Here is a 12568-nt window from a genome sequence, read left to right on the forward strand (position 1 = left end):
AAACAATTCAATGTTATCATGCACAAGCGTTATGATGTCCCGGGTCTTGGACTTGAATAGTATTGTGTAGTAGAAGAGAGCAGAGTTTTAAAAGGCTTTCTTGAGGCTCGCCTCGCCTTCAGGCTGAGGTAAAACGCATCAAGGCTTTGATTTTTAGGCATTACTCCCCAAAGGCTTGCGCATCATAGTTTGAGACATGCTCCTTAAGTGCGCTTTTTACGCCTTTTGCGCATAAGTATGTGAGGAGTATGCACATGCAGAAGTTGCCTTGGGCATTTGTTAAACTTAGTCTATTAGATTGCTAAACATAAAAAATTAAAAAGAATCCATTTTTACAACTATATTCTACAGGAAAAATTAAGTAAATGATCAATCAAGAAAAACACAGTTAATGATCAAGTGAAAAGCTCAATCACTGAAGTTAAAAATATCGATTTCTCTTTTAGTGAAGGAAAACTTCTTTCTATGCAGTAAAATGTTTAACGCATTAAAGTGAAAAGTATTTACACATTTATATTTAATTTTGTTTTTATTTTTTTAACTATTTAAAAATATTTAATTTATTCGGTAAATATTAAAATTTGAAATTTGAAATGCTTACGCCTCAACACCCTGAAGCTTACGCCTCGCCTCATGAGGGGTAAAACGCCTCAAGGTACGCATTCGTCTTTAAAAACTTTGGAAGAGAGTGCATTACTTTCGGTGTTTTGTTTATCATTTTGAGTCGTTGAGATTTCTTTCCTACTCTTACTTATCCTCTCATAACTTTTTTGGGTTGAAAATTTTGAGTTTTGGATATTAGAACTTGTCTTGGGTAGCAAAATCAATTCTGGGTTTCTAGGCAAAACCGCACTTGCGGAATTGAAAACCGCCCAAGTGGATCCTCGTAGAGTTTTTCAAACTTTTCAGAGTTTTCTGGGCAAAAAACCACTCAAGCGGATTTTGGGTCCCACTCGAGTGCATTTTGGTGGAAATTTCTGGACAGCTCTTTGGAGCATTCCGCCGATGAGGCAAAAAAATTCCGCTTGTGTGGAATTGAAATTGCTCATGCTGATTTCGGCGCGTCTGTCTCGAAATTCGTGCTCTTTTCCTCAAAACTGATGTCAAAAACGATATACACAGATTTTCACTCCTTTCTCTCTCTATACTCATCTTTTCTCTCCCTTCTCTCTAAAAACACACTCAAATCCAACTTCTCTCTAAGATTTAGCTCAAATCTTCAAGAGTTTGAGAGGGATTTTTACACCGAATCGAAGAAAGTAGACAAAGGCTACGTTTATAACCAATTAGATCATGTTTTTGTCAACTTTGAGTTCTAGGGTTTTCTTCATCTTCATCTCTCAAGCTTGAGGTAGGGATAATCTTTGAATTATATATATATATATATATATTTGCAAGATTATGCTTGTTTGGAGCATTTATTACATGTTTGAGTTATTATTTTGGGTTGTTGAACCCTAGATGATGTTAGAAGATTATCTTATCTTTTTCCCAAAACTTTTGAGAATATAAGTTATGTTCTAAGGTGTAGGTGTTGTTTTGGAAAAATCTTTTCAAAAATGGAATAAAAACCTTGTTTTAGTGGAAATCCTAGAATTTGGGAATTTGGAGAAAAAGTTTTGAGTATTGTAAAATTTATGCTTGGTAAATTATTATGTGAAGAAATGGTAACAAAATTCCTATGGTTAGTTGATTTTAAAACTTATTATTGGTTTGTCTTGGAAAACCGAACTTAGAAAATGATGTTTATCATGTGCAGAATACATGAATGATGATATTGTTATATTGTCTCTTGGAAAAATATATTATGATTTTATATTGATAAGAGATGTAAAACTTGATCACAATGGAGGACTGTGTGGATGAATTGAGAAATTTCAAAGCATTGATATAGAAATATGTTGCATTGGCACTTGATCTCATTATCATCACCTTTCGAATTGGCATTGTTGAGATATTTAAATGGAACTTTATTATTGCATTGGACATTTGCATCACCATTCCATTTTATCATTGATGCAATTGATTTTGAATATTGCATTGGAAAAAATATTTCTTTGAGAAAGGAAAGTGTTTTGTAAAACAAGATCATATTGATTTGTTTTGGGATTAAATACATTGATAAGTCCGGATGGAGGTGTAGTTGGTATTAGTTAAGTTGGCCTGAGTGTCTATGGTTTAAGACCGAAAACATGCGCGGAGAAGGTACCACGTGCCTTCCGGTTAACAACCGGTAAAGTGGGAATTGTAGTGCTTGTTGTAGAAATTTAATGTATAAAGAGAAATAGAGAATTGTATTATTGATTGATATATATTGATTTCTATTACAATGATTCATGATTCCTATATATAGAAGAGGGTGAGTGTGTAGTAGGTAAGGAGTAGGTGAAGTGGAGGTGGTAGTGGTGTAGTGGGTTAGGTTTAGTGGAGTAGGTGAGGTGGTAGTGGTGTAGTGGGTTAGGTTTAGTGGAGTAGGTTTAAGTGGGTGAAGTAGGTGTGGAGAGTAGGTGGATTTTAACAGCCCCCCACAAACTCAAGGGGGATAGGAACTAACCAACTTGAGTTTGGAGAGAGTAACAAAACAAGAAAATACATAAAAATAAAAGAGGATAGGTGACACTGTATGGTCGTGTCAGACCATTGGTGAAGACACTGGATGGTGGTGTCATAACGTTGTAGAGGACACTGTATGGAGGTGTCATAACGTTGTAAAGGACACTGTATGGTGGTGTCATAACGGTGTAGAGGACACTAGATGGCGGTGTCAGACCGATGTAGAAGACAGTTTATGGGGTCATGTCGGACCGTTGTAGCAGACAATGCTGTGACAGTTGTTGTGACAGTTTACGGAGTCTTGCTGGACCCTTGTAGAAACTAACCGGAATCAATGTCGGGACAGTTTACAGAGTCTTGTCGGACCCATGAAGGAGCTAACCAGAATCAATGTCGGGACAGTTTACTGAGTCTTGTCGGACCCATGAAGGAACTAACCGGAATCAATGTCGGGACAGTTTACAGAGTCTTGTCGGACCCATGAAGGAGCTAACCGGAATCAATGTCGGGACAGTTTACAGAGTCTTGTCGGACCCATGAAGGAGCTAACCGGAATTAATGTCGGGACAGTTTACAGAGTCTTGTCGGACCCATAAAGGAGCTAACCGGAATCAATGTCGGGACAGTTTACAGAGTCTTGTCGGACCCCTAAAAAGTCGCACCCTCAAAAGGTGTGCCCAATCTTTCAAAAGGCGTGCCATCAAAAGGCGTACCCAATCCATAAAAAGGCGTGCCATCAAAAGGCGTGCCCAATCCATAAAAAGACGTGCCATCAAAAGGCGCGCCCACTTCATCAAAAGACGTGCTCGACAGAAAGCGTCGAGCCATCAAAAGGGGCGCCTGACACGCGGCGATGCACGTGATTGACAGAGCGCGTGTCGGCCTCGTCGTCTCTGTCTTTATAAACCAAAGCGAAGTCTGAGGCTTGGAAGCATAACAAACCAGTTGAAACCTCTTCGTTCTCTGTAACATTCTGTAACCAACCCTTCTCTGAAACACTCAGCAACCCAAAAACATGGCTTCTTCTTCCCGTTCAGCTACCCAGAACATAGCCTCTTCTTCCCGTGGTCTGCTCACTCTCTTTCCCGACCTCAACGAGTCAACAAGAGAGATAACTGGTGCGGTGGCCTGTGAACCTCAACCAAACACCTCTGGTTTTGCTCCGTTGAACTTTCCGATGCGGTCGGTGGAGCAAAAAATGGCAGTGCAAACGGATATTGAAGCTAATCAGTATACATTGAAGTCCTGTGTTGAAACTATGACTGCGGTCACAAACTTGTCGCACCGGCTGCAGAGTAGGACAAATGAGGTGCAGCAGTTAAACGCCCAACTGGCTCTGCTCCAACGCATGTATAAGGATGCGCGAGCAGAGATAAGTGTGCTAAAGGCGGAAAATAAGGAGCTGAAGCGGAAGGCCACCGTTATGTTCCGATTTGGAGGTCCGCCATATGCTGTAGTGGAGGAGCAGGGTGGAGTGATCGTGCCCAGTGGAGTGGGAAACACGGAGGCAACACCGTCAAGGGCCGCCCAGGACGGAGGCAAGAAGAAAAGACCGGCGGAATAGGCGAAAAAGTGAGGTCGGTGGGTGGCCGTCTGCAGAAAAGAAAACAAATCTTGTGGTGTTGTGGTTTGTGTTGTTGTGGTTGTTTTTTTTTTTTTTTTTTTTTTTTTTTTTTTTTTTTTGTTAAAATTGTGATCGGGGTTGATCCCTGAGATGAATAAAAGATGGTTTGGTGTGCAAAGCTATATGGTATGAATGGAATTTGAAAAAGATTAAAAAATAATGTGAAAGAAAAATAAAGAAAGAAATAATAAAAATATATTTGAAATCAAAATGAAAGATGGGGGAAATAAGGAAAGTGGTTTGGAGAAAATAAATAAAAATAATGGATTTTGAAATCAAACGGAGGAGAGAGAGGGGACAAGCCCATGTGAGATAAAGAGGGGAAAAATGATAGCCGATGCACCCAAAAATAATCTAGCTGCTATCCACAGGCGCTTAGGGGAAGGAAATGGTAGCAAGAGACGGCCAACACCATATATGGCTATAGCAAAGAAATGGAGTATCAAGCTCAATGGGCTAGGATTTAGACCAGAGAGTAAAGCCACTGGTCCTGTTGAACACACACCTCCAAGGCTCAAATAATCAAAACATGCTTCACGCATTTCCTTCCTTGCTTGATCAGGAGATGCACAAAACACCTTATACAGGGCTCCAGTCATTCCTCCACCAGTTAAAGGATGACGCATGTTGAAAGCATCACCTATTAATAGTGCTCCAGGAGTAGGGTAAGGAGCAGCTGGCATACTTCTATTGGGCATTGTTCTAATACTTCCTTTATCAATTGCAGCTATAAATGAATCATGCAGCTCAGGTGGAACCTGGGGAGCCACCAGAGGGAAGCAAAGCCGAAGGCTGCTGCAAAGCCGAAGGCTGTAAAAGCGAAAAAGGAAAAGAAGGCTCCGGCTAAGACAAAAGCTGCTGCGTCAAAAGCTAAAGCCGCTGTGAAGCCCAAGCCAGCGGCAAAAGCCAAGCCAGCTGCGAAGCCAAAAGCTGCTGTGAAACCGAAGGCTGCCGTGAAGCTGAAAGTTGCAGTGAAGCTCAAGGCTGTGGCGAAGCCCAAACCAAAGCCGAAGGCGAAGGATCCTAACAAGAGGCAAATGAGCATGGAGGAGAAGCATAGATTGAGTGTTGGGTTGCAGAGTTTGCCCCAGGAAAAGATGCCACAGTTAGTGCAGATTATGAAGAAGAGGAATTCACATTGGCCTCAAGAGAGAGGATTTAGGCAGTGATGGGAAGGTATGTGTAGAAAATAAGCGGAATAGGTTGAGGTCCGGCGGGCGGCCAAGGCGAGGTTGCCGCCCGCCGGTGAAACGAAAAATACTAAGTGCTTAACCTTGCTCTGATACCATGTAGAAATTTAATGTATAAAGAGAAATAGAGAATTGTATTATTGATTGATATATATTGATTTCTATTACAATGATTCATGATTCCTATATATAGAAGAGGGTGAGTGTGTAGTAGGTAAGGAGTAGGTGAAGTGGAGGTGGTAGTGGTGTAGTGGGTTAGGTTTAGTGGAGTAGGTGAGGTGGTAGTGGTGTAGTGGGTTAGGTTTAGTGGAGTAGGTTTAAGTGGGTGAAGTAGGTGGATTTTAACACTTGTTATACGTACTAGCAAAACACTAACCTAAGGATTACTTGAGTGGTATTTACTGTCCCTTTAAACTACGTCGAAATTATTGAATTGTTAAATTCTCACGATTGCATTGTGCACAAAAGTTTCAAAAGATAGAAATATATCTTTTTTTTTTTAATACAGCATGACATGTGCATTCATCTTAGGAAATTGTATAAAATGTATATACTTTGTTAAGATTTTTCTACCGGACTTTGTGCTCACCCTATGGGATTTTGTGCAGGAAAAGATGTGGTGATCATGACAAGTTAGAGGCGTGGAATATATTTTGAGAGCACAAGGCTCTTTTCTTTTTGTTGTAATGACTTTGACAAGCCAAAGGCTTTACGTGTATGGATTCAAAAAACTATTTTTTGTGTAACCAGGCTTAAGCCTTGGAATTTGTAGCCCTTGGGAGCATTAATTTGTACTTGACTTTTTGTGTCACATGCTATAAATTCATGTTTTAGAAATATTGAATTTATATTCGCATGTGGAACATCTATTATAAATCTCTTGATGGTTAATGAATACAAATGTTGAAGATTTGAGGATAATGTCAATATTGAGACTTTATTCCCATTTACATTAAACAATGGAAGCTGATGAATCTATATTGTGTTAATTTTTGGGACGTGACAAGCGTATATACAACACTAAATATGCATAAGGTTCCAATAAAATAAGGTTTACAAAACTATCAAATGCACCCCATAAGGTTTGTTTAAAATGTTAATTGTCCTATGTAATTCTAAAAATTACATCTCACCCCTTCAAATGTCTAGTTGCATAACAAATGATCCATTTCATAATCAACCATTAAGTCAATTAACAATTTTTAATAATGTCATAAATATATTTCAATTAACAGTTCTGAAAATTTTATTGTTATATAGGAGGGTAGTTAGGAATTTCATTTTTTTCTAGTTAACTTTGTTAAATAACTAATTTTGACAAGGGATATTTGCAATTTCTAGGACCACATGGGACAATCTATATTTTAAGCAAATCTCAGGAGGTGTATTTGTAATTTACCCAAAGAAGTATAATAACAATATTAACTGTAAATAAACAACAAAGAATATCCAGGTGACAAAAGTCCGATGGGAAAATAAGGTTCATTTTTTATTCTTTTAACCAAATTAAAAATGAAGTAAAACAAATATTAATCAATATTAGAAACTCAAAAACTACATATTTACAAGGTTAATTGGAGAACGAGGTTCCGAATCTTATGATAATTTGATAAAACATCAAAAAATAGATTTTATTAATAATAGAATGTGACTTAAGGCTTGGTTTGGTTTGGTTTGGTTTGGTTTATTAATAGTAGAATGGGAAACAAAATAAATAAATAAATAACAACGATAGTATTTATAAAAAACAATAGGCCAAATTAAATGAACCTCTGCTGAATATTACCAAAATTATAGCTAGCCCCACAAGTATGAAAAAAAAAAAAAAAAAAAAAAAAACACCTCCCTTGAAAGTTTAATCACATTACACCTACACCCACTCCACTAATCAACCGTTAAGAGTAGTGGATGGAATTCACTGAGGTCATCGAATTTTAAATAAAATATCAACTTCAGCCCTAATTACTTTTTAAGGATTTTTATTTTTTAAGGATTTAAATAATAATGATAATAATAATTGAGGGGGTAAAAATAAAAGAAAGAAATATGTCCTATTGTTTGCCCTCTCCCCTGACTCTCTCTCTCTCTCTCTCTCCAACTTTCCAAAACCTACAAACCACCCTCCTATCGGCACGATCTGATCTCCCAGTGCCCTCTTTGGGGTGATCCAATCTCCAGCGCCTGGACTCCAATAATCGAGCCACGATCCTCCCCAGACCTCCTCTAACCCCAACACCGTCTATCGTTGCCACCTCCACCTACGAACTCCCCCTAACCACAACCCGTCTCTCTCTCTCTCTCCCCCTAACCTAGTGCAACCCTCCAGATCTACAACCACCACCGTAGCACCAACCTTGAAAAACCCTAGTCGCCACCCCTCTCTCTCTCTATGGGTTAGGGTTTGATTTCTCGAGTTTCTTATTTTTTTCATTTTTGGTTTTGATTTCTTAATTTTTGTTTTGTGGATTGTGGTGGTGATCGGTTGTGGGAGAGTGACTGTCGCTGAAAGGAGGGTGGTGGTAGGGTGCCTGTGTGTTTATGACAATGGTAGTGGACAGAGACAGTGGTGAAGACCGTGGCTTCCAATTGGTAAGGGGAAGCGAGGGGTAGCTTGCAATGGTGAAGGGAATAAAAAGGGGATAGGTGGTTGCACGGTGATGAGGGAAGAATTGGAGGATGAACTAGTGACTTTTAATACGGTGATTTTTAATTTTTAATTTTGCTAGGTCAATTTTACAACTGAGGATATTCATGTCTTCTCACGAATTCCATTAATAGAGTTAACTTTTGAGACCCATTAAGGAAGGTGTGTCTTTTATCCATACTAGTGGGGTTAGTTGACATTTTGGTAATGTCCAGGGGAGGTCCGTGTAATTTGCCCAAAACAATAACATTATAATATTATGACGACCACATCTACGTACTAAAAGTTGTTTATTATCATCTGATTGTCATAATTATTGTGGTGAAAAGATACGATAAGAAATCTTGTCAACAGAGTATTATTGATAAAATTAAATAATAAAAATAAAAATAAATAAAAGATGTCTATAATAACAAAGTAAGAAAATAAGGGTCTGTTTGGTATCAATTTCATTTTTGTTGCTTTGTTTTTTGTTTTTATTTTTCATATTTTCAAAACAAAAACAATGAAAAGTTCAAAACCACTCATCACTTTCATATCATTTCATTTTTGTTCAAAAACAATTTTGAAAATTCATAAAACAACTTAAAAGTGTTCTGTGTTTTCATAAAATTTTCATAAAACAATTTGACAAACTATTATGCCATGTAAGTTTCCTTTTGTTTATTACAAAAACAATAACGATACCAAACGCACCCTAAACTATGTCCGTTTTCTCTTCACCTCTCTATCTCTCATCTTCTGCTTTATACAGTCATATATTCTCTAATAATTTAATATTTAGCTTATTCTGAAATCTTAACAAAAAGAAGCAAATAAACATACTTCTTGTTAGATATTCCTAATAATAATAGATGTCAAAACAACTCATTGGTTCAAAATCTTGCAGTATGTATCGGTGGAAGCACTAGAATTTTGGTTTTCCACTAGTGTTTTGTTAAAAACGAAAACGTTTCAGCCATTTCAAAGGAAACAAAACGAAAATTTTGTTCCCTGATTGTGATGACTGAGTTCTTGTCACAAATTTCCTGTTTTCATTTACAAGAGCCCTCGTAAGTCAAAAATTTGGAGTAGAAATTGGTTGGCCACACAGAACCAGATTCTGTAACCTTTCAAATTTTTTTACCTTCATTGTTTATGTTTAGCCCTAAACTCTATTTTATTTTATTTTTAAATCATAGCCAAAATAACTTTACAACGCCATTTCTGACACATTCAAACTATCTATATGAATCCAGAACATTTGGAAACAGAACATGATTGAGCATAGTGAAACAAGTTTTTACGCAGTGGGAATATGTACACTAAAAACACTCGTGAGCAATGATTATTGTCTATGAATGCCAAAGATACATGTTTTAAGGTTGTTCTACAGCAGCCAGAGTCTGGTGCTGAGTGGCTATCAGCACCAGTGTTGCACAAGAAATCTTGTACATGGAAAATTTATGTTCTAAATTTGTTATGCGAGCAACCCAGCAACCATTAAATGTAACCACTAATTTAAGAAACCCTACCATTACCCCTTAGAAAAAGAAATAACACGAAAACAGTAAGAAAAAAACATACCTGTGATGTGTAGGGAAATGGAAAAAATAAATAAAATAAACAATTTGAGCAGTAGAAAACCTTTGAGAGAACCATGATCATTCAACCTCTGCAATTGATGCTGGAGAATAGTAGAATCAAGATAGGAACGAACAGTTTTCATATATGTTCCATTAACAAGCAATAGGGGAACAGCTGCAGCTCTCCGTGCAACTGAAAATGCCATCGCCAAAGCAGGATCCTCTGAAAGTGTTAACCTACAAAGTTTATCAACATCATTGATCTATAAAACAAGTTCCAAGGGAAACTTCCCTTCTAACTAATCAGCAAGGATCAAAATTCCAACCCAGTGTCATGTCAGTATGCATGGAAACATTAATGTTTCAAAAAGACTATAGAAAGAAACGAAAAAAGGAACTTGGAAATAGATGGAAACATTCGGAAACTGTGACTAAAATCTATCCATACATATAAAAACCCAATAATTGATTGATTGAAGATATTTAAGTCGTGGGAATCAGCAAATAGTAATAAAGTGGAGGGAAATCTATTTACCATCCCTCAGACCCAAATGTAAATAGGAGCTTTGTGCACTGGATACGACCTTCTACCATTACATTAATAGATACAAAGGCAAAGGTGTAGAATCAATAAGTAAATGTTGATGCGAGCAAAATTTCATGAGTAATATCAAATAAATCAATTTAATTGAAAGAAAATTTATATGATTCTAAAGGTGCATATAAATTTATATGATTCTAAAACTTGTAACAAAATCGTTCTAAAGGTGCATATATCCCAACATCATACTGATATTGAAAACAATGATAAGGTCTTCTATCATTTTTTCCCTTAAAATAAATAAAAGAACAAAAATAAATTTATGAGATACTAGATTTGAGTAGACACAAGTTGTTGCTTCAGTATGTTTTGGAGTATTTTGCTATGTTTTGACGTCTTTCCATGAAAACAGTAAAATTATATCAAAACAATAAAAAATTCATTTTTCCACTAGTACATAATTACAATGTCCTAGGAATACAAAATTTTCAGCTTTTTCAATTAAAATAAAAGAAATTGTGTACCTTGGTAATCACCCGAAAAAAATCAAAGAAATTAACAAGAAATGTTTTTAAAAAATCGTGTTTATTTACAGAAGCAACGCATCATGAATGAACTCTTAAAGACGTAAGGGAAATTAGGAAGAAAAAATATCAGGCTGGACCAAGTGCAAAATATACTACTCAAAACATTTGAAAATGCAGTAGATAGGATAAGGACAAAAATGTGAAAAATGCATACATGTGCGGACTGTACGTAGCTTTTTGAGAAGGTAACACCAAAGAGGAAAGCCCATCCATGAGAGCCTTGAGATCCACCGGCAATTGTTTAATATGCTTAACTTTCTGCAAAAAATTGAATTTGTGTGTAAATAATTTCCCAATTAAAACTACCTTTATCTGATCAACAAACTTGATACCTCCTGTGTGATAAAAAACAACTGAAATGATATCTTCTCATAATGATGGAATGCCCCGTCAGCCAATGAAGGTGCTATGATGTGTCTCATAGACCCCCACAATGTTGCACCTAGATGGGCAAGGAAAGCATCGCGTGCAACCGTGTAGTTTTGGAACTCCTGCACACATGTGATGGATGTCGTGGTTTCAGTTTACAGATAGCAAGAAGAGCAGATGATCTGGTAACTCAATAGGGATCCGAAGTTCTGAACTAAGAAAATTAGTGAACTAATGGATCGATTGCGGATAAAATTAGTGAACTAATGAATCAATTGCAGATAAGAAATGGATCAATAAACTATAGGGTATTGGGAATTTATCATCCAAACCAAACACTATTTGTCTGTTCCCCTCAATCTTACCAATTGTGACTCGGGCTCTCAATGGTGTGGCTTAAAATCTCTAAATAAAATCTTCCACTCACCTTCTCTAGTTTTCTTTCCCTGTAACTCCAACCATACTCTTCATTTTTTACTAGCTAAAATATAAAAAAGGTAATTCTTTACTTTGCCTAATTCCTTTTATATCTGTGTACTCCAACACTACTCTTTATTTTACCTATCTATACACAAACTATTTAAAGAGCCTCCCAAGGCTCTTCAAATGTGGCTAGCCTTGAAAATTTTTGCCAAAATAGCTATTGTAATAGCTAGCCCATTGGAGTGACTAAAATATGAAAATGCTAGCTATAATAGCTAACAAGCCTCATTTGAAGAGTCCCTTGGAGATGCTTTCTTCTCTAATTTTCCCTTTCTTGGGTTGTATACATTTGTTCATACCCAAATTCAAAACTGCAATTTTGATTCAGCATCAAAATCATCTTTTGGAGGCATTTTCAACTGGTTGATATTTCTTTGATAGAACCAAATCATCAAGTTGCCATTTAAATAATTCTGATTTCGATTTGGAGAAGGGTAATCCATTGGACCATCTGTTCAGATAGGACCAGAATTTTTCCCCACAAAATCATATCAAGATCACCCCCTGATCACATATGGATGAATCAATTACGAGTGGAATAACTTAATTGAATAAAGCAGCATACCTCATAAGTATCACTAAATAAATTCCACTTCTCCATTCTCTTTAGAGCATCCACAGCCTTTCTTTTATGGCTTTCATCATATTCCTCACCTTCAAAAGACTCTAACTCATTTTTCAAGTCTTGCATTCTCTCATCAAGCTCTAGAATCACAATCCACAAGCCAAAGTTATTTTGAAATAAAAAGCCATCTCATAATAGGACATGCATAACTGACAATACTTAAACAGCATAAAACTCAGCATATGAACCAAGATTTTTGGACAAACCAAGCATTATTATACATTCGCTATTCAACATTTACAGAGAGAAATTTTCAAAAGTGTTAACATTTCATCCCAAACATAGCAACCTAGAAACCAAAAGCAAGCAAAATCAGCAGATCAGATTTGGACTTCCCAAATATTGAATAAGGTTCACTTTGCAAATGAATGAAATTTATTTGAGACA

General features: G+C 36.8%; 1 protein-coding gene across 6 annotated transcripts in view; it reads right to left on the bottom strand.

The window, feature by feature from the left end:
- The window catches only part of LOC114305509 (uncharacterized), a 72481-nt gene that overhangs the window by 28144 nt on the left and 31769 nt on the right, over nucleotides 1-12568 (bottom strand). For all 6 annotated transcript variants that reach the window (XR_014349762.1, XR_014349763.1, XM_082903726.1 and 3 more), the window contains exons 16-19: nucleotides 12122-12261; nucleotides 11037-11195; nucleotides 10859-10962; nucleotides 9638-9813 (exon numbers count right to left, since the gene is read on the bottom strand). Coding sequence is in view for 4 of the 6 variants with exons in the window: in XM_082903726.1 (XP_082759852.1) it covers nucleotides 9638-9813; nucleotides 10859-10962; nucleotides 11037-11195; nucleotides 12122-12261 (579 nt within the window). In the remaining 2 variants the exon portion in view is untranslated. The remainder of the gene's footprint in view (nucleotides 1-9637; nucleotides 9814-10858; nucleotides 10963-11036; nucleotides 11196-12121; nucleotides 12262-12568) is intronic.

Source organism: Camellia sinensis, chromosome 13 (assembly GCF_055761805.1).
Source record: "Camellia sinensis isolate YWXY chromosome 13, ASM5576180v1, whole genome shotgun sequence".
Classification (NCBI taxonomy): Eukaryota; Viridiplantae; Streptophyta; class Magnoliopsida; order Ericales; family Theaceae; genus Camellia; species Camellia sinensis.